Consider the following 25,487-nt stretch of genomic DNA (forward strand, 5'->3'; position numbering starts at 1 on the left):
CCACAGTGTCGATTGTTTCAAAGTTCTCACTAAACCACACATTCAGCCCCTTGAAACAAGCTCATACTTGCATGTAAACTTGCATGTCGTCCCGTCTACACGCGCACGGGCACACAGAATGTTTATTTCATAAACTGAAAATTTCTTTCCAAGAAATAGAGATAAACGAAAAGGTTTGTAAATATGGTTATTGTATAATTTTTATTTCCTCTACTACTAATTATGTGAATATACTATTAAACAAACTTAATACAAATAACTCAAACTGTTAGGACTACACCAGTCCATGCCATATACATCAATATTGAAATAGAATTAGTATATCCCCTCCGGCTGTTATGAGACAAAATCATATGCCAAGGAAAACAAACGCTGGATTTGAAGGAAAAGGCTAACAGAGGACTCGATATGATACCTGTGAACTTTTGTAAATAGGAAAAATAAATGAACTCTGCCTAAGAGGAGATTTGAACACAAAGCACCCGATCCTCGCGTTGTTACTGCCAATTACCTTTGCACCATTGGACTGTTCCAACGTAGGGAAAGGGTATCTTCAGTGCTCATATAGATGGCTATCTACAGTGTCAGCAACATACATCAATGTTTGTAAATAGAAGAGCTTTAACTCAAGAAAAGAAACAACTTTTCATTGAGTGTCTTAAGTGTCTGTAGACAAAGTTGTTAGTCGTCTTGGTTGTTTTCCGGTGAAGTTGATGGTTGTAGGAGGTGCAACATTTAAGGAGATCACTGCTGGTGACACAATGGTGCTTGTCACCACTGCTTTTCTTCTTGCCCTCTGTTGTGTTCAATGTCTGCAGAATAAAACATTTCTGTGAATTATAGAATAATGTAATGGAGTAAATTTGACATGTATTTAATATCACAATAATGCTTCCATATAGCAAAAGGTAGCAAACCAAGTACTCTCATCTTCCAATCTTTTATCACTGGAAATACTCATGCTTTTTATGCCACCGGTCATTAATTTATTCTCATAATGTTTTATCTCTAGTCTGGACATGAATGCCGTACCTCTTGCTCCATGGTGCTTGACCCTTCTGTGTCCTTGGTCCTACTCGGCTTCTGTTTCTGCAGATCGCGTGTCTGAGTCATCTGACTGCCATTTATCGATACTGATGTTATCTGTTATCACACATAGAACAGTACATCATCTGAAGCAAGGTGTTCTTGAAAGTCCTATGTGTTCAATGGTTCAGATTTAACTGCCTGTGTAGTTTTTACTAATTTTATATTACACAAGTATTAAAAACATCAAATATTTGTTTAAAGCCTAACTTTACATCCCCCATCGCAGACTAACACTTAAATCAGGTCCTTAATCCAACTTGATGGCAGAAAGTATTTCAAGCATTCAATGCTTGTGGGTTTACTAGTATTTACACCAAATTATACTGCTTTTGCAATGAAATGAAACCTCTGGGCATAATTATCTGCCATCGTGTAAATGCCCTTCTATTAATTTCTAGTATTCTGTTCATTTATGTCTCGCTCGTTAGATTTCTTGAAGTTCTGTTTGTACAGTAATAAAGTACATATTTGGATTTGTGAGAGGACATTGTTTTGTACACAGCATAATCAACATGTTTATGCCATGCTTTATCTGTTATTGTGCTGAAGTTTGTCTTCTAGATTTGGTGTGTCATAACTATCATTATTCCTTTCTGATTACTTGAATACCTCTTATTTAACCGAATTGTGTCCTAATAGAAACCTTGCCCTGCGTACCTTTGTGAAATACCGAATTTCTCGGGCTTTTTGTTCACGGCGGTAGTCGTAGTAGCTGAAGAGAGTGTCTTTTCCAGAGTTGCAGGTCAGACAGCCAGGCAACATGCCTTCGATCATCAGCACCACGGACAGTCGTTGCAGATCGCTCTGCTTAACCTTGTCCTCTGACACCAGGTTGCACGTGTTGGACATCATGGCGATGAGAGAATTGAGCATCAGCAGACTCGTCAGCAGCACAAAGCCGATGTAGAGGGCAATGGCAAGCCATGGGCGGGGCGCAGTGTACAGGTCTTCCAGACCGTTAAGTCCCATCATCAGGTTGAACATGGTCAGCAAAGTGAAGTTGAGACCGTGAAGACCATCAGGCGGGCCGCCGTCAGAGGGAATGTAGACAATGTACATGGACAGCGAGAAAGCCAAGAGCTCCAGGGAGATAATAAGACAGAACCTGCAGTCAGAATAAAAATGTTACATCTAAATGTCTTCCAACAAAAAGTTTGAGAGTAATTAATGATTCACATGGAAAATTGCTTTGAGATGAAGTCAACGCTGCGCAGTTATAGTTCTATTGCTGAGGTCGATGCCAGATTGACCCTAGCCATAAATTCTTACTGGTGATTGTCAATCATAGCTGTCTGCTTTCTTTACCTTTTCTCTAAACACTTTCTTGTCCAATACAGCTTAGCCTACAGCATCAGTCTTTCTCACCTGATCATATCCCCTAGAAGCACCTTCTGAAGCAACACCGTGTAGTAGCTGAACCAGTAAAAGGGTCTGAGGAAGAAGGTTAAGAACCACCACCCAACAAGAAGCTCCAGTATGAGAAAGTAGTTGTTCTCTGGTCCTGTTGTGAAGTACCTGTTGGTTAAGGCGATGCAAAGATAGCTTTATTGTGTCATGTTATAGCTTCTTCATAGGTTGAATGTGACAACGTAAGACTTTTTGTCCTACAATTTTACTCATGTCTTTATGTGTTCTTTCCCTCTGTATATCTTATTGCTAGAAATACTCAGATTACCTTTATTTTCATTGATTTATTTAACCGAAAATGCAGCTCAAATCTTCCGTGTGAAAGAGAGTCCTAAATAGTTCAAAGTCATACATATGAGTAGCTCACGTGTTCACTCACCAAATGCCATCTATAAATAGACTCAGACCCACGAGAAGCTGGAACAACCGGTAAACACCGTTATAATGAACCGACAGCAGTGCTAACGGCTGTCCTCGTAGGAAGTACCGTATGAATTCAATCAGCAACAGGAACACGCCGCCAACTATTGACAGTCCTGCCACTCCATCCACAAACTTCCTGTGCATGTCACTGGGTCCGGATGTGACGTTTGTAGCGTTGGACCCTGCCAGTAAGGCAGTGGGAATCAGCTTGGCCCTGTATATGGCGTAGGTTGACAGCAGAGTCATCCAGAGAATGTGCAGCAGGAACCATGTCCAAAAGTACTTTCGGTAATGAAACCATTTCTTCTTGATGATGCTTCGCAAAACGTAGGTGTCTAACATGCGAAATGCCTTCTTCATGTCCTCGGTCTCGCAGATCAGCTCCAGAACCGCCGCAGTTCGTTTCTGCGTGAAAGGATTTATTTTTTTCTCTGGCGGCGCTCTAATGGAGAGGGTCAAAGGAAGAGTGGAGGAAAAACATGAAACTTCGAGCATCTGCTGGCTACTCGGTGGCAACCCAAGGGCAGAGGCAGGCTTTACTTTGTTGGCAGACAGGTTACTCGCCCTTTTCTCGAGCCAGAGCCGACGAGCCACGGGGTCGATTTCCGTGACGTCATACTCCAGGGAGTCGAAGACGCCATCGTTCTTGTCCAACCGACGGTACACGTCATCCAGGTCCAGAATGAGGTTGAGCAAAGATGGCTTGAGCAAGCGATGCTGCCAGGCGAAGTGGAGTCAGTCCTTTATCGTTTTCAACAAACCACACTGAGCGAGCGACTGGAACCTAAAATGTTTAGCATTAATAATGGAGTATGTGCTACGTTTCCGCCAAAACGATTTTTAAAATTGCTAGGGATGGTGGATGAAGTCACAAAGAACTTTATGAAGGATATGTTTTGTTTTATATTAGCTCCCTTTTGAACCGTCAAACCTAAGAGCAAAACGATTAGGCTTAGTTGAAGAAACAAGTAAACAGTAATAAGCTGTCTATAGCCATGGTTCAGTCTCGTTTCATTCGACCAATTTTTACCAACAGCTTTTCTCCATTGTGATATAGAAAGGTTGCGAAAACTTTTTTCCAAAACCAAAATATTATCCAGTTTTTATTAAAGCTCATTTTTTTTTGTTCTTCTTGTTACGTATAATGAGTCAGTACAGCTCTTGATGCACTGTTTTATTAGACAATCAAGAAGAATGTAGCTGGGACATTCTATACTGGTCTTGTAGGTGATGAAGAATAAACTCGTGTCATGATAAGTACCACCACTGCCTCCAACTAATTATAAGATGATGGATAAAAGGGCAGATTGAAGATAATCAGTGATCATGCACTCTCTCTTTCGCATGCATCTTGACTTGTGAAACAGATATTACCAGCCAACTATGCAGATTTTTAATCATCTTTTCGACATCTTCCAGTTTCTCTGGATAGAGAGCCGCCCATCGCACCAGGCTGTGCAGCATCGTGTCGCCTTCGGAGTTCCTGGCGTGCGGCGTGGCCCCGTTCTTGTACAACAGCTTGACCATGTCCATGTTGAAAGTCAAAGCCGCCACAGTGAGTGGCAGCTCACCCATCAAGACTGTGGCAACGAAACGAGGACCTATTGCCTGGTTTCAATAACAAAGCAGTATTTTCTGAAACGGCACGTTAAATGATAACCTGCTTTATTTCTGCCTTTTTATTTGCAAATAACAGCTTTGATTAGTATTTCCAACTCCCGGGGAAATCCTTTAGTAACTATGGATGATTACTAGCTTAATAATAATAATAATCAATTCACTGCAGAGTAGAATCAATGCACACACACACACACAAATAAATAAATAGCACCTCTTAAAACGCAGAAAAAATATATTAACAATACACAGTGACAAAGCAACAGGCAGAAAGACAAGGCAAACATTAGATAGGGAACATTACTAAACATCAAGACATCCATCTTCTTGTGGACAAAGCAACAGACACAAATACAAGGCAACAACAACAACAACAACAACAACAACAACAACAACAACAACAACAACAACAACAACAACAACAACAACATATGAGGATCGTTGATCAACATAAAAACTTCCATCTTTTTGTTGATTTGCTATAGCCCATGTGTACACCTCAAACGTACATGTGTATAATCTCGCGCCAAACTTTCTGAGAATTTTCAATAGCTTCTAAACGAGGTAATTTGAGTTATTCACTCATAAACATACAATGCTCTACCTTTGTTAGCAGCAATGTGGGAAGTTCGTTAGGTTTTTTCGTCTTCATGATGTTTAACACTTTTCTAACTAGCCCTAATTTCTGCTGGCTGATGAAGGTGTGCAGCACCGTCTGACCCTCGAACTCGTTATTCCTTTGAAGAGCTATCAAACCGGGAAACTTCTTTGCTAGTTTTATGATAACTTCGTCATCTGCGTTGTAATTCGCGGCCATTTGAAGCAGACTTGCCTCACCCTTCTCATGGTTTTCGAAGTCCATTATAAGGTCATCATCCTTTATTGCCTCCACCTGAAATAGATAACGAGAAGACCTGTAAGCATCAGCAGTCGGCACTAAATCATTTTGAGATGACATAACAGGCCTCCACTTTACTTTCTTCGGGTTTCTTCAAAAGGTTTGGATGTTTCTTAGACGTGGGATGAAATGAAGACTCTCAAAGCATGGAGTTAGCTGATGATACATTGACTGGATAAGGGAATTGTACAATCACATACCTGTTTGAAAATAGCATCTTTCTCCTTTTTCTTGATGTTTTGTTTTAGCTCTTTGTAAACTTCTTTATACTTCTTCGGTTTTAGGTTCGTGTTCGGTTCTTGTTCTTTGAGGTTGTCTGCTTTTCCGCTGTCATTGTCCCGTTTGGAGTTTCCGTTCTTCTGACTGGACGAAGCTGACAAAAATAAAAACACAGTCTTTCTAAAGAATGACAGTTTGTCAAAAGTCTGGCTTCGACTTTGGCTTATCGAACCCAATCTGATGCGTTTTTCTACCTTTAAATGTAACTCGCAGATAAAGAGATAGAGTACATAAGTGATTAGATGGCAGTTGTAAGTGCATGTGGCATTTGCGATGTGTGTGTGTGTGTCTAGAATATTATGTGTGCACGTGAGTGCATGTGCCTCGTAAATAACATTTAATCTTTTATGAATGAAATATTTTGTGTGTTCCTCTTAATACGAGGACTTATAACGATGTGTTTTTGATGCGGTTTTTTCAACATTCCTTTGAAAATTCTGGGACTTACCAACGACTCAAATGTGAACCCAACAACCAGCCACTCAGCAATACCATGCTACCATTAGATACTTTGTGTTTATCTGAGCTACTTTCATGGCTAGACGTTGAGTGCACATTGTAAATACGATTCTTAGGCGTGGTACCCCCTCCCACGCTGTCAAGAAAGTTTTGATAAATAATCCTGGAGGCACTTACGGTTGGACATTTTGAGCAATTCTCTGGTCCCGACAACAGACGTAGGGAGTCCACTGAGCTTCTTTAAAATTTCCTGAAAATGCTGGACAAACAGACAAGGATCCTCATGAAAAACCTAATGTTGTCGACAAGTGTTGTTGTACCAGGTAATAAGAATAACATGAATACCCTATCAACACGATATGCACAATACACTATATTTACAAAGTACACAGACTGAAAAACGAGCTTGACAAATCAGAAGCTCAGTGAAGATGTAACAACCTCCATTTTTTGGCGCTGGAAATGATTTAGATGGTTAGTGTTTACAAAGGTACTAGAGAACTAAAGAATAAGCATTATCAGGATAATTGAACATCGATGGATAGTTAAATGATGGGTGGTGAGAAACAGAGAAACAAAGGTGTCAGGTGAAGGGGTTAGAGTGGCATAGGATCTTACATCAAGAAGTGATCTGTAAGTATACAAATAAAGTAAAGCATACGAGACACGCATGCATTCCAGACAATGTGGGAATGCCAGATTGGCCAAGAGGTGGATAGGAGTGCGATGACATTGTCCGGAACGCTAGTTTGTGCACAGCAGACGGGAGGGACACCAGAAGGTCTCATGGGTCAGTGTAGGTACTACCGAAACTAATACATATATCAAATGGTCTGTGCTACTGGATTTGGGATCCACTCCACGTTCCTACATTTACGCATCACTAGACTGATACTGGATTTTTTCTTGCTTGCACAATAATGTTTGTGTAATTGTGTGACACTGCTTTGTAATATGTAGCATGATTTCAAGGAGCTTTTTTTTTTGTTTTTTGTTTTGTATTGTGCTCATGCTAATCATGCTTTTCAAAACAGTTCGGAATGTGAATCAATAGATTATCACAGATGTTAGTGTTAAACCTGATGTCATGGTTGTGTAACCGAGTGGTAAGGTGGGGTTGTATGGTGACCACAACAGTCCAACACTCAACCAAAAGGCAGGAACTTGTCAACGGGTGTGCGAACCTTTATTACACATGCTTGTACAATGGCCACGGCTGCTCGTATCGTCCAGCAGTCAGCGCTGTCTCTGTCTCCGTTCAGCGCAATACGTTCTTGTAGAACGGGCCCCCACAGACTTGCTACTGTAATGTGTTTTGGGAAGAAAGGCCCCGATGAAACATCTACCTCTAACTATATACTAAGCAGACACGTGACTACTCGTCACCTAATCTACCTGTGCCTAACGCTATCGCTCTAATACTAAGGCTACTACTGACTACTGCGCTATTCCCGTACCTACTACATCTGCCAACCCCGACTCTGATTCTCGATCTCCTCTATAAGTCATGGCGCCCTGTCAAGTCGTTAAAACGGTCAGAAAGGTTTCCCCCACTGTCCGCTTTCACTGAGCCCCGCCCACTTATAATTAGGCTAATTCGTGACGCGTCTCCTGACACGTCCGGCCCTCTACAGTTGTGCCAGACCCTGTCTACTCTAGCCATCGCCACTGTTGCTGTTGCAGTCCTGATGCAGCTATACATCATGGAGCTGCTGTCCTCAGAGAGGGTGCCTCCCAAGTAAAAGCTTCTAACCTCTGAGCTGTACCCCGTTCATAGTTTGCTGTTGCCACTGATCATAATTTGATCTCATCAGCGATGGTCTCCATTCTATATACGTCCAAACTGTCTGTATGTCTGCTGACAAGATCTTTGTTAGTATCTGCTAATACGTGTATATGGTGTGATAAAAAGAGTAATCTGAAAATCGGCCTTCCACCATCTTTCATATTACATTTGCATAAATGTATTGCTATGCTTTATATAGGACAAAGCATATTTTTTGCGCACCTTATTCCTAAAACGTGGATTGGGATGACTCCGATGACAGCAGTTTCAAAAGTATTCACACACTGAGGCGAACTACATTATCGTTTAACGAAATAGAGCAAGCTAATTTTAAAGTAGAAAATTTTTGTGCGGCCCACAAATGATATAAATGTAAAAATAGCCCCTGGAGGAAAAAAGGTGTGTGGTGACGATGGCAGCGTGTGCATATTAGGTACCCGGACTTTTCGACGGCAGACGTTTCGCCGACAGTCGTTTTGGAGCCGGACGTTTTGGCGACCGGATCTTTAGCCGAGGGCGGTATCGTCGACGAACATTTCGGCGCGGGGCCCTTAGCCGACGGACGTTTTGTCGACGAACATTTCCTAACCCTAACCCTAACCCTGAAATAAAGAATTGATGTGTAATCTAGTAGTTACTTTCATTCTTTGAGAAGTAAGTAAGCTCTCTCTCTCTCTGACATAATGCGTCGAAAAGTCTGTCTGCGAAACATCCAGTTAACGAAACCTCCGTCGACGAAACATACGGCTAAACGTCCGGCGGCAAAACGTCCATCGGCTGAACGTCCGCACACGGCATATTACTATTTTATCTTATAGTATAATATAAAAATAATTAGCAAGGATCTATTTGAGGAAGTGCCCAACACAATTAAAAATTAAGTTTGAAGAGGATCGATCGTGTGGTTTTAGTCAGTCAGATTCTAATATTAATAAAGCAGAGCCTGATTCTTTCGTACTTTAGTGATGAATGGAATGGCAGTAACAATGATAAACGAAGAAAGCATGATTTACAGATCTTCGCGGGTGTATCACCAACAACAAGACAAGGCAGTGAAAGACAAGGTAGACAAGGTAGTGAAGGCAGTTCTGAAAACGGACATCCTCGTTGCACTCCTGTTACCGAGACGCTTCAAATCCAGCATCAACAAGGCCAAGACGAGGACGTACCCCAGGCGATGACACAGGTAGTGACCATGACCTCGATCGTTTAACGAACCCGAAGCTGAAGCTTAAAGCGAAGCGACTCTCAAACACTCCCCGAATTCCCTTTGATTTAGGAAAGCTGCAAGACACAAACGTTGCTTACAACAAGGCCACAGTTGGAGGAAAGCTGAACCTAGTGGAATGTGAGGTAGACACCCTCGATGGAAACAAAGAGGTGGTACTCTCAACAGCCCAGGAGATTCTTGGGCGACAAGGGCCTAAGACACAACCATGGGTCACGAATGACATCGTAGATCTTTGTGATTGAGGGAAGTCCTTGAAGAGAGAAAAGAAAAGCAAACCCGAAGCGACTTCCAAATAGAAAAAAGTGAACTGTGCCATCAAGGGATGAGAAAGCTAGTGAGAGCTGGACCGAGAACCAATGCCGGGATTTAGATAATGGAATGGCAAGATGTGATAGCTAAAAGGCCTACCAACTACTGAGGACCCTCACTATAAGGTCTTGTGCTTATCTGTCATAGTGAAGGTCCTCAGTAGTTGATAGACTTGTCATCGAGGGCAACATTGTTTTATTCAACCAATGAATTGAATATTGCAAAGGGGGTCTGTCCCAAACCTTAGCTTTATTGGTCCTGCCGGAGCTCCGAGTTTTCAACGACTCATAAATAACCTTACTTTAACTTTTACGAGGATTTTTCCTCAGGCAAAATGTAGACCTCAGTAGCGCTACAAACACTAGGTTCAATATTTTTTTCATCCCGGGCCTTCTTTCCTCGTGCACACAAGTTTAAAGATCTCGTTTCTTTCTAACCTGACGAAAAGCCAGGACACGTCCCACTGTGTTTGTTTTTCTTAAAATTTAACATAGTTGTTTTTTTTACAAAATGTTCATTAAAAAAACTAAGACGATTTTCCAAAATCCCTCTCAAATAAATGCAGATCTGTCTTTTAGGTAACTATTTCAAACAGAATTTTGAGTCTACTCACAAAATTGACGGAGTTATGAGCTTTTGAAAATGATTGTTTGTGCGCTATTTTGGATTGTTTCCACGGCAACCGATAGCGTGACAAGTGCAGTAAAACCCTTTTTGAAATTTCATTCAAGGGCTAAATAGCTGATTAAAAAAAATACACGCTATCACGTGAAAAGTACGAACGTTTTTTTTTCGACAGGTACCTGGGAAAAATGAGTCAATTATTACGAAACAATATAAACGGATTGACCACACAAATAAGCCTAAATAATTTGTAATTACACAAAGACTGGAATAAGACAAATAAGCCTAAATAATTCGTAATTACACAAAGACTGGAATATTATATCCAGTGTATTTTACTTTAAAATCGTGAACACAAAATAGCATAACTCAACTTCTATAACAAATGCTTTTGCGCATCTTCTTCGTGGACAATTAGGAGCAAGAAAGTTAAAGCGCTTTCCATGGTCACCGACACTTATCATAAGCTATAGAGACACAACCTTTCTAGGAATCTTTCATAAAATATGTGTCTTTTCCACATTTCATTTAATAGTAGTATAAATCAACAGAAAATCTGAGGCAAACTACACAACTAGATTTTCAGATCGCAAAATGCATGTTCTAGATAGGTGTGCCCAGCAACTGAGAGAAGTTATTGTGATCAAACTCCTTTTAATTTTATATGAAAGAGAATTAGATACACAGGACGTTTACTCACCTCCTGCGTTAAGTTTTTAGCAGATTGCAGTAAGATAGAGTGGTGGTTTTATACTCTACGCATGCGCAGCACTGTCCATTCAAGTCTTATCACGAACTTCGCGGGTAATATTTCGGGGAGCGAGGGCAAGTTGTTGCCCTGGGGGCAACATGGGGAATTCAAGAACAAACGTCTTGCTTCCCAAGTTATAAAGCGATTTCCAAACCTTGCAGATGTTGTTTTACCCTGGAGCTGTGGATATCAAGCTGTAGCAAAGATGCCCAGGGTAAAGAAACATCTGAACATCGCCTGATAACTTCGGAAACAAGACGCTTTTCCTTGAGTTCCCCGTTTTTATTTTCTCCCCCTGTGCCACCACTTGCCCTGACTTCATAACAACGGACCCAAGGAGTGCAGTGCCTGCTGTCGATAGTTTTAACCCTTTTCGAGAAATCAGAATCAATTACACAAGTCACTAGTACGGATCCAAGGAGTGCAGTGCCTGCTGTCTTGAATTAATAGATTTACACCCTTTTCGAGAAATCAGAATAAACTAGTCACTAGTAGGCAGATTGCTGAACACAACAGGATCTTTTTGTTCTGGGCGGACTCTTTTTTTTCGCTGAAGCCATTCATGCAATACGCACTCAAAGTGTCGTGTATCTAAAGCTTTTCATCCAGACTGGTTAAGAATACATTTTGTACGACCGGTACAGACAGAGTAGCATAACTGGTCGCCATGTATTATTAGTCAAAAATGAAGGAATGCTCTTCAAAATATTATTGGCTTAAGCTTTTGAATTGTGCTTTAAGGGTTATTCTTTTGTTGCAATTAATAACAATAACAATAACAATCGACTTGATTAATCCCAACGGGCAATTTGAATGGGATTGTGCTGTTTCCAAAGTATATTTAAATTATATGGGGAAAAAAAAACCCAAACACACACACATGCACACCTACCATCACACACACACACACCGCTGATAGTTCATCTGTGATTGAGTAGCTGGACTGCGGATGGCACAAAAGATTTCAGATGACTATTGCTTTATCATACTGGCTGGCATAGCGATTACCGGAGCTTAATAAAACAAATTCTCCCGCTAGCACATGCTCAGGTATGGACAGAATGCACCTCATTTTGCGGGGTTTCCATACCTTGTGCAGGCCCCCCGAGATTTGCGCACGGCTCACAACCAACCTTGAAGCAAGGTTTTCATGGAAAGGACGATCGAAGTGTTATGTCAAGGGGCGGTCACGGCCTGCCGTGCCTTTGCTATGATGATGGTGGACTGGCAACACGCAAGCTCACACGCACCTAGAAAAAGCTGAGTCATGCACGCACTTGTCGGAAACAGCGCTTGAAAACATATTTCAAATTTTGCTGATTTTCCTTTGCAGAAAAGTGTCTAATGCTTTCTTTCAAAGCAACATGCATCCGTAACTGAGCAACAATACTGCCTGGAGGGACACATGAGCGAACTCAATCTCTTTTCTGAACGTTCCAGAAAGCGAGATCTCATTCGATCTACTTTTATGAACAAGTATTCAAGCTTACTGTCACCAGGAGGCATTTTGCTCAACCCACGCACACTAAAATCCTGTGTATTCTCTTGGTAGTATATGATTGCAATAACTTCCTCTTTATATGACTGTGTGACAAAGTATTTTTAAAAGTATAGAGACACATTTCCCTTTTCGGCCTCCATTTTTTTTAACGGTTGACTCTGTGGCATAATGGATAAGATATCGGCCTCCTAACTCTGGAATATGTTTAAAGGAGAGCTAGCAAGGAGGTGCAGATTTTTTTGGGGAAACGGATAGCCGACTGGTTCGAGCACTCGAGACCGAGCCTTTCCACTTCGATACCCGTGTAGCGCAGCAAATCTTTCTCCAGTTGACTCTGCTGGCGGAAAGCAGCTATATTTTTTTTCTACAGTCTTTATGTGAGGACGGTACCCATCTTCTCTCCCTGTGCGGCCATTTTCAGTCTAGACTTTAACTTTTCCAGTCTTACACTATAACAAACTTCATTTGTAAAAATATTATTTTTCATTTTTAGATAAAGAAATAATAAACAAAAACCAAGCTTAACCTTTTATGGCATGATTTCTTTATGACTGGGTTAACGGGGTCTTAAAGTTGGTACAAAAACCATAAAATTTCCAGCTTTTGTCTCAGTGCATGTATCTTAAACCGTTTTCCTTTAGCATCTGTAGGTAGAGTGACCCCCATATTTCCAAGGTGTAGGGAATAGCAGCGCATCCTGAAATTTCGAAACAACAGTCACTTTTGATACAACAATCACACTTCACACTCCCCAACGTCACTGCGCATCACACTCTTGAGCCCTTTGTCACCACAGCCTCCCGTAATTTCGCAAATTTCACTTCATATGATCATCTTTACCACCCTTTCTACCTCAGCTACCCCTTCGACCACCTGTTGCCATTTCAAAGAGAAAGCGCAGAGTGATAACAGAAGGAATGAAATATAGAGAAAGGTTCACGACAAACAATGAATCGGCTATAAAGACAATTTTTATGCCGTTTTAATTTTTGTACCTGTCACTGTAGATAATGTTCTAAATTTTACGCTATAAATTAAAGATAATGAATCCGTCCGCACTATTTGCGACTGGTCAACGCTGTTATTACCTATCGCCGGATAGTACTTCAGTCTCTAACTCTTTCATTTGTAATGTCATTGTTAACATTTCTGCATGTCATCTACGCGGTCGAAAAATTCATAGTCCCTGCCTCCGTGTTTTTCAGATTATTTTTAACCCCTTTGCGACTTACGGACTGCAAGTGTATGTTGAATGTATGGGAGAATGGATGAGAACATTAGATGGGAAAGGGTTAACCGTGAGACGAAGTGTTTGGACAATCTGGTTCAGCAGTAGATTGTGGCGGGAATGAGGTTGAAAATGTACTCAGGGCCTGAATAGTGAAGGAAGATGATGTGCCTGAGTCACGACATGGAAATCTTCGGAGTTGAGATTACATAGTAGAGCAGGGTAGTGTCCATCGACGCTGGATGCGGCGCGGTGCTGACCCCTTGTTGAGTAACCTCGCCTAGAGGAGGTATGCCATCTTCTTCTGTTATTGCTTGTGGAATTGTAATAAAACTCACGTAGGTTTCAAAGTTGGAAACACTAACATGTGAGAGAAATATTTGTGAATTGGAGAATATGGTATAGAACTGTAGTATAGTGTAACTTCGAGTTACAGGTTTTAGTTGTTGGGCTGAAAGAACTGCAGAGCCCTTCTGGATGAGAAAGAATCGCCTCCAAGGACCATTCCTTGATCGCCTTCGGTCCAACACCCAGCAGCACTCGGGCTAGGAGCACCGTTGGCCCCGTGACGTCACCAGAAACCGCCTGACCGACACGGCCAGTGTGTACGGCCTTTGCGTATTCTAGTTGGCTGTATATGTGGAGGGCGATAACGCTAAGTGACGATGAACTGTTAGCAACGTACTCAACGATTGCTAGCGCGGTCATAAGATAATAGAACTAGAACTTTCTTTGCTAAACAGAAGAAAGCGCGAGGCGTGTAATCTCCATACTTGGATTGTAAGATTTGACTATGCTGTGATTGACTGGGGGAGTGTCCCGGTTGCAAACATTGCGTCTATCATTAAATGTTGGTCGCAGACAGACAAAACCTATGTTTTGTGGAATGCCTTATTGATACTTCACATTGCTTGTGCTAAATCTCTTATATAAATAAAGGGTATAAAAGAAAGAAGAAATAAGGGGTTGAAGGAAGATTGCATTTCCGTTGTCTTCACATGCTCTTTTTTTTTCTCTTTCACTTTAAGTTTTCCACTTCAAAGAGGAGAAAAAGCAGACTTACGAATAGAGAGAATTAAAGGCCTCGTATGGAATAAAAGAGCATAAGACAAAATTTCCTTGTAAAAAAATCGTCTGGTTGTCAGCATGTTTATTCCCACTGTCTCACTGTGTCTTTTCTAACTAGAGCTGTACCGTCTGAGGCATGTTTCACAGTCAGGTGCTTCTTCTCAACACTGTCATTGCTATATCGAGGTATCACACTAACTGATCACCTATGAGTTGTACTCGTTTACCATATAAAGGCAGCTAAACACCATCCGAACCATATTTGGCAGCCCTAGCAGTTGTTTCCGAGAAAAGCTGACCTATTTGTCTATAAAAGCTGGGCCTTACACAAGCGCTCTCACAAAGAGGCGTAACTCTGAAGCTGGTAGGACCAACTCGCTTGTCTCTCTTGTTCCTTCTTCAGTGAAGATCAGCGGCGAGGATGAGCGACGAAGACGTTGCAGCCTTGGTAGTGGACAATGGGTCCGGAATGTGCAAAGCTGGTTTTGCTGGGGATGACGCCCCCCGAGCTGTTTTCCCGTCAATTGTCGGCAGACCTCGACACCAGGTATTTTTAACTAAAAAAATACTTTGCTAAGTGCAGCGGTAGAATCGAAATTAATCAAAAAAATAAATAAATTGAGTGAAATGTTCATGAATAAGTAAACGCGGTAACTTGTATTCTAAGTTACTGACTATCTGTTTATATATATATATGAAAATATAAATTGATACTTACATAGTTTCCAGCAACATTTCTCTAGTCACTCACCCTTTTGTTAGTAATCTATAGTGCGAAGATTATCAAAAATATTATCAGTTGTGAAAATTGATATGTGTAAATCTCAAGAATGAATAAACATCAAGGACGCAAGCATGATTAATTTATTAACTAATATACCTATCGAAGGATAAAGAGACAGATGGTGTGATCTGACATTCAGATATTGCATACTCTTTCAAAACATGTTTAAAAGCAAAAACACCTAGTCCATGGATCATTGCGATGTTGACAATTTATTATTGCTATTGACTTTTCAGTATGTGTATGAAATATGCTAATGATCGGTTAGAAACTTGAGTATAACGTGTGGGTACAATTAATTTACGAGGGAATATGGTCATCACACCTTACTGAAAAATGCTAAGTTTGAAAATACATCGATCATCTTCTAAGGAGAAATTCAAGTAGTGAAAGGAAATCGAGGCGTCTATCAAGAGGGCCGTCACATGCAATGAAAGTGGGGGCGTATCCGTAAAGGGGCGGATCGCTTATCGAGAGGGTGGCACGTGAAGTGGATATAGATGTTGGCGTCCTTTCAATGTCAAAGGGCGAAATATCTGTCGGTATCAGGTAGTTACGTGTGCCATCCGTCAGTTTTCAGTATGATTCATCCGGTTCTATGGTTTGAAAAACTGATAAACTCGATGAACTTAAGGCGTAATAATGAGTTCACGAATTTCTAATTGCTGATTAACACTCACACCGCTGATAATGAGATCGAGGGGACTCTGTTGTCAATCAGTAGTGCGGGTCTGGGGATGAAATCAAGTTGCATGTTCATTCAGCAAAATAAATTTGTTAGCTTTGATGTGAAAGGTCTGTGCCAAAATGAATTTGTTTTAGACAAAGGCTTTGTCCTTTGTACTTTGACTCAGCAAGCAAAATTTACATTTTATCCACACACACGGAGCAGTTCAGCTTATCAAGCGATTTTGTACAGCTACACAACGTGTTATCACTCTTCGGATAACGCCCTCGACTGGCCGTCTGAGATACCTGTCTGAACAAGTGGATGGCATTGACTCTTTCACCCTGATTAAACAACATTTGCGATAAAGCAGCAAGCAGATAGTATTCTAGCGTGTTATGCTAGAATTTGAAACTAAAAGTCATGCGCGCATTAAAGAAGGGGAGAGAATGAGTAACTATAACATTTATGTTGTAGAAGGTGTTCTCTCCCTTTAGTTTTTCTCTTGCAGTTTCAAAAAAAAAAAAAGTGCGAAGAAATGGTAGCGTATTCTTAATTCCCACCATCGTTGCAAATTACAATTTTACGAAAAGTAAGAGAGCAACAATTTTAAATCGTAGCTTCATAAAGATCTCTAATGAGAGCAAACAGCTCCAACCATTCATCAATATTTCCACTCCTTCATGAGGCGATCTGGCGAGAGAAATAATTATGCTTAGACAGTAGGTCAATGCTTGTGGTTATTTATCCCGCTAAATCGAAAAGGTTCCTTAATTTTTCGTGGTAAATGTCCTTATTTTTTTCCAAAGAAAAAAAATCACATGGAGATTCTACATATCAGACTACCAAGGAGGGCAAGTTTAAAAGACCTATTGTAGATTCGTTAGAGCGGGACATGTGGACAGCATTCCATTGTCTTCCAATATCATGATATCGCGCAGCACCACGATCAAGCTAGATCACACTTGCTGTGAAGACCAGTAATGATAATAATATAGTACTCACGTGCATGTACGCACCCCACCCCCACCCCCAACACAAAAACAGAGTAAGAGAACAGAAAACACGAGATAAGATTTTCTATTGCATAAATTTATGGCTAAGCATTTTGTAAATGTCAGAACATGTCAATAAATGATATTGTGTATTAATGTCTCTGAACTCTGTATGTTTCTTTAGGGGTGATGGTGGGTATGGGCCAGAAAGACAGTTACGTAGGAGATGAGGCCCAGAGCAAGCGGGGTATCCTTACCCTCAAGTACCCCATCGAGCACGGCATCGTCACCAACTGGGATGACATGGAGAAGATCTGGCACCACACCTTCTACAACGAGCTGCGCGTGGCTCCCGAAGAACACCCCGTTCTGCTGACAGAGGCTCCACTCAACCCCAAGGCCAACCGTGAGAAGATGACTCAGATCATGTTTGAGACCTTCAACTCTCCAGCCATGTACGTCGCCATCCAGGCCGTGCTGTCGCTATACGCTTCCGGTCGCACGACAGGCATCGTGCTGGACTCTGGTGATGGTGTGTCCCACACTGTTCCGATCTACGAGGGCTACGCTTTGCCACACGCCATCATGAGATTGGATCTGGCAGGTCGCGATCTGACCGACTACCTGATGAAGATTCTGACCGAGCGAGGCTACAGCTTCACCACCACGGCCGAGCGCGAGATTGTGCGCGACATCAAAGAGAAGCTGTGCTACGTGGCGCTGGACTTTGAGCAGGAAATGCAGATTGCCTCCTCGTCCTCATCCCTGGAGAAAAGCTACGAGCTGCCTGACGGACAGGTCATCACCATTGGCAACGAACGTTTCCGCTGTCCGGAGGCACTGTTCCAGCCCTCCTTCCTCGGTATGGAGTCCTCGGGCATACACGAAACCACCTACAACTCCATAATGAAGTGCGACGTGGACATCCGTAAGGACCTCTACGCTAACACCGTGCTTTCGGGTGGCACTACTATGTACCCCGGAATTGCAGACAGAATGCAGAAGGAAATCACCTCCTTGGCTCCACCTACTATGAAAATTAAAGTCATTGCACCCCCTGAAAGAAAATACTCTGTCTGGATTGGAGGCTCAATTTTGGCATCTCTGTCAACCTTCCAGCAGATGTGGATTTCCAAACAAGAATACGATGAGTCTGGCCCATCCATTGTTCACAGAAAATGCTTCTAAACTTAGGCGAATACTTTATAGAATAATTTATAATGACTGTCAAGAGAGTAAAACGCTGTAGGGTCTATTGAAAAACACAACATACATGTACAACAGACCTCTCAATGCTGGCCATTATGGGAGAATAAAATATAAAGAAATACTGAACATAATGGAATACACTTGTTTGTTAGTGTTGCAGTGTGGCTTTGGTTTGCTTATTACCTGCTCTATCCTTCCACATTTTTTTCTCTCTTTCTCTTTGTCTTTCTCAGTCTGTTTCTATTTTGCTTTCCAACACACGTTTGACTTGGAAAAAAATGTGAGCGACTTTCAATGCATTCGTATGTGCATGTGTTTCTGTGCGCATGCGTGGTTGAAGTTGTGTAATGTATGATGTAGAACTGTATATTGCAGAGAGTATCTGGAAAAGTATACGCACTCTTCAAGTACTTATTACTTGACTACACATACAGAGATAATTTTCAATTCAGTAAGTTGCATCTACTGCAAATTAATATATCAACAAACTTTTCTACTAATTCAAAATGAGACCACTGCTCTCGTGCTCCAGACAGACGAATTCGTTTATTTGTCAAGTGACATTACACTAGGAATTTGACTTGATGATGGCACCCACTTACTCGACAAGTGTTAATCACACCTACACTTCAGACGCCACTACTCTCACTGTTATTCATATACATCCAGCAAAAAAAAAAAAAAAAAAAAAAAAAAATGCAAGTACACACTCTTTTATCGTTTGCTCTCTCCTCCTCACGACCCTCACAGACTGCGAAAAGACACATTCAACTGTTATTACTCCTGACATGAGCTACGGAGGAGTTAAGGAAGGATATTACTTCGGCAAAGAAACTTTTGCAACGGGGAAACTTTGGACCGGATGATCCTAGAGGGCATTAGACAAAACAGGCCGGTTTGGATGCATCGGTCTAGTCTGTATTTCTGACAAACACTACATCATCAGTAAAGAGGAACAGCAGAGAATCATTGTCGTCACTCCACGAACTTGTATCCCCTTATATCTTATATATACTAACTTAAATACACGTTCATGGTTACTCATTACTAAAAGAGTGCAAATTCAAGTGGCGTGAAGAAACCTCCAGATCACCAAGACACAAAGATATTGGAACCAATTCAGGGATGGAGAAGCAAAGGCAGACCACAGGAGAAATGGGCAGACAACTTTTAAGAGAAGACTGGCCTCTCTGGATTTATGCATAAACTTGTTTATTAAAATGTATTCAAATACCACTTGTAAATGCACACAGCGGTGTGAGAAACGGTTTCTATAATTACTGCATACTGGATGTCATAACGGATAGTTATGTTTAAGGTTGCTAATGACACCGAAAGGTCCATCTAGCTGTTAAAAGCATTCATAAATCAAATCCTGTGATGTCAAACATAATGTCGGCGTCAATACTTGGGCAGTCAGGTCACGGTCACAAGCTGCTTGTCATTCGATGAATGCAAGTCTGCTTTGGTTCATTACTTGAGCTGGTCCATACTCTTTCTCCAACACGCCGATAACGAGCAAGGATTATGTGACGATGCTAGAGTGGGCGTATTCCTGTTATATTTTTTAATAATAATAATAATAATAATAATAATAATAATAATAATAATAATAATAATAATAATAATAATAATAATAATAATAATCCATCTGAGGTAGTTCCCGGCACAACTAAAAGTAAAGTTTCAAGAGTCGTGTGCATTTAGTCAATCAAATTCTAATATTAGTATACCAGGACTTGATTATTTCTTAATTTAGTGATGAATGGAATGGAATGAAAGGAAAGTCCCAAGTAGGGCCATGCGCTTAGTGCGAGGTCAGAGAGACGTTCATTCGTGATGTGCGCTTGAGTTATGTCTGTCTTTAATGTACACTGAAGTTTAAAATTAAATAGAAAACTTGTTTTCAAGTGACATTTTGTGTAAAGCAATTAAACTGTAAAGAAAACGTGTATACTTGCAGCTAGAATTTAAGGGAAAGACGAGTCAATGCACGCATAGAAGTGACTGGTCTCCTGGAACATAAATAGGAACCGACAACATAAATAAACATAATTACACAAAGACGTGAATATTTTCTCCGGTGTATTTTATTGTAAATGCATGTAGCAGCATAACAAAGACAAAGTATTAGCACGTCTACCTAACTACTCACACGGTGTCGATTACTAAGGACCGTAACATACCGTCTATGTCTACGTCTAATGCCTACTTAAAGTATCCCGTTACAGTGTATAAATAATTCAATCGTACAACAAGGACCATTAAATTTTGAGTTGACCCACTCAACTTCTGTAAAATCTGCTTTTTGGCATCGTCTTCTTTGACAACGAGCAAGAAAAGAGTTCAGCTCCATCTACTTTACCAGCAATTACCACAGGCTACAAAGAGACAACCTTTCTGAGAATCCTGCATAAAACATGAGTCATGTCTACACTTCATTTAATAACATAAATCAGCAGCAAATTCAAGGCGAACTACATACAACTAGATTTTCAGATCGCAAAATACATGTTCTAGGTAGGTGTGCCCAGCAACTTAAAATGCTCAAACTTCTGCTAAAATATATTAATTACATATCAATTAGAATCAGCTACACAGGTCGTAATTTCTTTACTCACCCCCTGAGGTAAACTTTTGTAGCAGATGGCAGTAATAATGTGACACTTGATACGAGCACAGCACTGTAACACGAACTTCTCTGGTAATATGACAGGAGTGTGGTGCCTGCTGTCTTGAAGTATAATTTTAATTCTTTCCGAGAAATCAGAATCGATTGACCCAAATGAGATTATTCTGGTTAAACAGGTTTCCCTACTTCTTGACACCCGATTCACTACAACACGAGTTTTCCATTTTAGATGAGCTATTATGTAACCGTTTGTGGAATCGATTACACTCGGGGCATATTTCTAGATAAAAAGGTTTTGCTGCGCATTAACACATCGCTGAACACAACTCGATTGTTCTTTTTCGCTTTTTTCGCTTAAACAGCTCATTCAATACACACTCAAATTGTTCTGTGTCTAAAGTTTTAATTTAGAAATTCAAATTCTTTGTCACACAATCATCCAAGAGAAAGTTACTTTTCCAATCACAGACCAGAGAGCATAAAAAGGATTTAAGCGCTTGGGTTGAGCAAACTGCGTACTTGTCACAGTCAACTGAAATACTTGCTTGTGATGTGGAATAAAAAGGACAGGTAATCATCGTTCCCTAACCGTTTCAGGTCGTTATTAAGTCAGGTACCCATTCCCGACAGCTGGGTCGACTGGCGGAGGTTCGTTGCACCACACAGGTATCGAGCCAGCGTGCCTCCGGTTTTGGACGCCAGTGCTCTAACCACTCAACTGTCTGCTTCCCCGTTACGAAAGTACAGCTTAAAGGAGAAGTCAAAGACTTAAGTCTTAAGCTAATAATATTTTGAAGAGCATTTATTCACTTTTTGACTGATACTACCTGGTAACCAGTTAGGCTACTCTGTCGCTATCGTCGTTGAGGGCACTTGGATAAATAACGGTTGACAAGGCTCTCTCCTCAGGCCTGTCTTGGGCGGCGGTGAGCATGTGAACGAATAGGCTACTCTGTTACATTCACTAGCCAGTCCTTCCGCTGTCCACTTCAGCGTCGACCTTCTTCCAAGGTACCCAAGTACCCTAAAGGAAGTTTTTGGACAGAGCACCGTACCGGGTCACACGGCTAAAACTCGATCAGCCTGCGCCACTTGATTGTTGTCAGAAGAGGGTCCTCGAGTCCCCTAAGAGTGGCGAGCACACACTCAGTGCAGAAGATTGGGGAACAGTTTTCATAGACATTAACTCTCGAATGCCTAGATTAGATTTTTTCAGCAAACAGGATCTCGCGTCCGTAAAGATGGATGGGAACTATGAGTTATTATACAGTCAAGTATCTAGCAACAAACATGATGGTATTGCTGCGTCTTGTTCAGCCTCTATAATACAATATCCTATCTGGGAAGCAAAGTTCGTGCCTCGCAAAATGTAGAGCAGGATGGCAAGTATCTGACATTTTTACAGTCTGTATATGATAGTAGATCCAATGGTGTTACTTCGCTAATTCTTGTCCAGCCTGACCACTGCTGTTGTCGCCTTTGCAGTCGTGGTGCGGATGTCTGCCGTGCAGCTTCCATCTTTGGAAAGAGTTGCTCCCAAGTATTTGAATGTGTTCACCTCTAGCTGCACTCCGTTCATGAGTAAAGTTGTATTGAATTGAATTGAATTGAATTGAAATTCATGTAGCTTTGCTATCGCCATCGGCGTCAACAGTAACTTTGGTCTTGTCGTTACTGGTCTCCATTTCATATCCATTACTGCTGTCCCATCATTCTGTTTGGAAGATGTCTTGCAGTTTGCTGCTGCTCCTTGATATCAGATCAATGTCATCTGCAAAGCGCAAATTACATAAACACTCACCGATTAAGAGATTGATTTCTTGTTGTTTTCTCGATGTTTTCCATGGAGACGTTAGACGAAAGGTGAAATCTTGAAGATGTCCACTATTGCTTGAAAGAAGTGTCCCGGTTAGTTGTTCAGTTCTCATTGAGAAACTATGGAACAGCTTAATGAACTGAACAATTAATAAAAGTGAGGTAATTGCCGTTTTCTTCCTCTACAGTCTACACCACATAAATAGCATGGAGAGCTCGTGCTTTCCGTCATCGGGGCTCGCGGTTACGGGACACACGTGACTCCCACCGACCTCTGAGCTGAGATCTTGATGCCGACTGACCGGGATAAAAATCGGTCTGTTTGAAAATGAGTAAGGGTGATGACGGTTTAAGCCACTTCACTCAGTGCTATTTCAGATCATGTGGTCTTCATCCCTTGTTGTCTCTCAAAACTTTACTCATCTGGCTTCAGCAAGCTCTGCAATATCTCAGTGTTAACGGGTGGGTGGCGACCATTAATTTTTTTCACGCAACTCTGCCACTGGCCTGGTCTACGCATGCACAAAGAACTTAATGCGTTTGCCGATTTCACCCGAACATTTTCTCTGCCCACGGATATATCTCTCCATGTTCTGCCCAATTAGCATCCCAAAAACCTTCCCTTAAACTCTAGCTCTAAACCTTCACCCCGACCTAAACCGCTATGTTGTCGTATGCACTGTTGTCGAGTTAACAAAGTTCAAACATACGCGCGCGCACACACACACACAGACCACAACATAAAAAAAGTAAAAATCTGAGAGTGCTTACCCAAGAAAAAATAGCCAATTAAAAAACTTACAACCATCTCCTTTGAAAACACTTCGCTTAATCTTCTACGCCACATCAGCTTCGATTAGTTCCCAGTTAATCTATTAGAAGCATCGCATTTTAACTGCTGGACCATAAAGGAACAAACTAAAAGCCTGCGCATCCATGGTAGAACTTCGTGGACAAAATTAATAGTCACGTGGAGGAGAGTTCTTCCACTTTGCCGCTTCTGTGCAATGAGAGCAAGTTCCACGTTGATTTTGGGTTAGGCAGCTTCATGATGGAGTTAATGGCTCCCGTAGCATACCGTCCCTCCCATCATGGATCTTGTCCGTTGTAAAGTGCAGTCGTGAATCCGCTCCGGCTTGACATCCAGCTTTCAACATACAGTATCTTGTCCTGTCAGTAAGCGCCCATCCTCATCGACTGAGCTGACATCAACGTGCAGACAGATGATGTCGTACCGTCTAATAATGCTTTGAAAATAATATTCTAATACAATTCATATTACTAAAAAAAGCGAAAACAATGCATGCAGTATATCTTGTCCTATTGAGGTAAATGTACTTTGAAGTCAAATTACAAGGGTTGACCCCAGCACCGACAAGTACAGTATGGTGGGCAGGGGACCGTCTGGCTGACATTATAAATGAAATATAACACGTACAGTAGTATGGATCTACTTGAGACCTTTCAAATTCACTTGTATAAACTACAATTATTTGCTAACCATTTCTTCACATTCGAACTATTTGTTGTCATTTAAACTGTTTTCCATAGACAGCGAGAAAATCGAGATCTGTGCACATTGACAATGGTAATGTTTGTTTTTGGCAATAGTATTATTCCAATGCTCCATTTATTTTATTTTTTAAATTAGTAAAATAAGTAACATAAGGCTGATATGAAACCTACCAGTGCTCTCATTATTTTTGCATCGTGTATAAAATTAAACATCTCTGCTATTAAAAAGCCTCTCAAAGCGATCGTGCAGACGACAAAATTTTCCAGAAGCGCGGAAGAATATATATTGCGCTCGCAAACCCAACGGATAGATCAGGGAGTGAAGAGACACAAAATAGTACCAAACAGCGCTCGCGGGGCTTTGAAAGTAGTGCAAACATCGCCAATGGAGACGACGAAGCGTTTATATGGCGTCAGTAGTGCTAGCATTACGATAAGCAGTTGATAGGTGACGCTGACACCCGATGTATTCTGCTGGTGTTTTTTCTTGTGGATTTATGAGACTCGTCACAGCAGAGTCCCGCGACTGCAGCGCAAGTAAAGATGGAGGGACGATCGTGCACTCACTTGATACCGTGTTGCGCTTTCGGCTTGTCCAACTGAAATATCTAAAGCATTTTACAAGATGAATATTTTCGACAGGAGATGTAAAATCGTGAAAATATATCAAACTGTGGGCGGGAACGTTTCCTGTCTATACCAGTGGTAGATCACCGAAACTGTGTGAATTTTGCTGAAAACGTCAGTTAAAAGTATGCGATCAATTATTCATCATTGGAAGACACAAGAATGGCAGATGTAAAGTCCACATCAAAGATGGGTGGTGGAGAACAAAACCTCACGGTAAGTGTGTCATCAGCAGAAAACTGTCGTCGAGGTACCAAATGAACTTAACGGATATGACATGAATTTTAGTTAAATTTATGTTACATTTGTAAATTGAGGAAATGCTCATTACATGCACTGCACCAAAACAAATATTTGTGTATAAAAAATTTGCAATGCATTTATGTATTTCTGGGGAATTCAGATTCTTTTTCCTAACAATTCCTTTTAAACATTAAATTATGTCATTTGTCCAAGTATGTAGATGCTACAATGTCATAGTTTATGTGATGTCACCGTACCAAAAAATGATACTCAAATGTGAGCAGTCTAACACTATCACTGAAAAGTGCCAAAAGTATTAAAAACTTAAAT

General features: G+C 41.1%; 4 protein-coding genes across 5 annotated transcripts in view; 2 read left to right on the plus strand and 2 right to left on the minus strand.

The window, feature by feature from the left end:
* Positions 1-182: 182 nt before the first annotated feature.
* LOC112575357 (transient receptor potential cation channel subfamily V member 6-like) lies at positions 183-3,450 on the minus strand. Its single transcript, XM_025257142.1, has 5 exons — positions 2,876-3,450; positions 2,455-2,604; positions 1,747-2,194; positions 1,033-1,143; positions 183-812 (listed from the first exon to the last, which is right to left on the minus strand). The coding sequence occupies exons 1-5, from the start codon at positions 3,412-3,414 to the stop codon at positions 627-629; spliced, it is 1,434 nt and encodes a 477-aa protein (XP_025112927.1). The 5' UTR covers positions 3,415-3,450; the 3' UTR covers positions 183-626.
* A 103-nt stretch (positions 3,451-3,553) lies between these two features.
* Positions 3,554-22,509, minus strand: LOC112575374 (transient receptor potential cation channel subfamily V member 1-like). Of its 2 annotated transcripts, XM_025257207.1 has the most exons (7): positions 20,947-22,509; positions 20,283-20,340; positions 6,350-6,431; positions 5,635-5,807; positions 5,141-5,428; positions 4,294-4,527; positions 3,554-3,703 (listed from the first exon to the last, which is right to left on the minus strand). In XM_025257207.1, the coding sequence occupies exons 3-7, from the start codon at positions 6,357-6,359 to the stop codon at positions 3,587-3,589; spliced, it is 822 nt and encodes a 273-aa protein (XP_025112992.1). In that variant the 5' UTR covers positions 6,360-6,431; positions 20,283-20,340; positions 20,947-22,509; the 3' UTR covers positions 3,554-3,586. The 2 variants fall into 2 exon arrangements, with proteins under 2 accessions (XP_025112992.1, XP_025112984.1); XM_025257199.1 differs by lacking the exons at positions 20,283-20,340; positions 20,947-22,509 and adding an exon at positions 10,823-11,181.
* LOC112575363 (actin, cytoplasmic-like) lies at positions 14,999-18,456 on the plus strand. The gene is made up of 2 exons (XM_025257157.1): positions 14,999-15,217; positions 17,300-18,456. Exons 1-2 carry the CDS (start codon positions 15,092-15,094, stop codon positions 18,302-18,304), a joined length of 1,131 nt encoding a protein of 376 aa, XP_025112942.1. The 5' UTR covers positions 14,999-15,091; the 3' UTR covers positions 18,305-18,456.
* Positions 22,510-24,612: 2,103 nt separating the features above from the next.
* LOC112575350 (kinesin-like protein KIF19) overlaps positions 24,613-25,487 on the plus strand; it is a 28,601-nt gene continuing 27,726 nt past the window's right edge. Inside the window, 1 exon segment of the mRNA XM_025257134.1 lies at positions 24,613-25,130. Within this exon segment, the coding sequence (XP_025112919.1) occupies positions 25,077-25,130 (54 nt within the window). The 5' untranslated portion in view covers positions 24,613-25,076.

The sequence above is a fragment of the Pomacea canaliculata genome, linkage group LG1 (assembly GCF_003073045.1).
Source record: "Pomacea canaliculata isolate SZHN2017 linkage group LG1, ASM307304v1, whole genome shotgun sequence".
NCBI classification, from domain to species: Eukaryota; Metazoa; Mollusca; class Gastropoda; order Architaenioglossa; family Ampullariidae; genus Pomacea; species Pomacea canaliculata.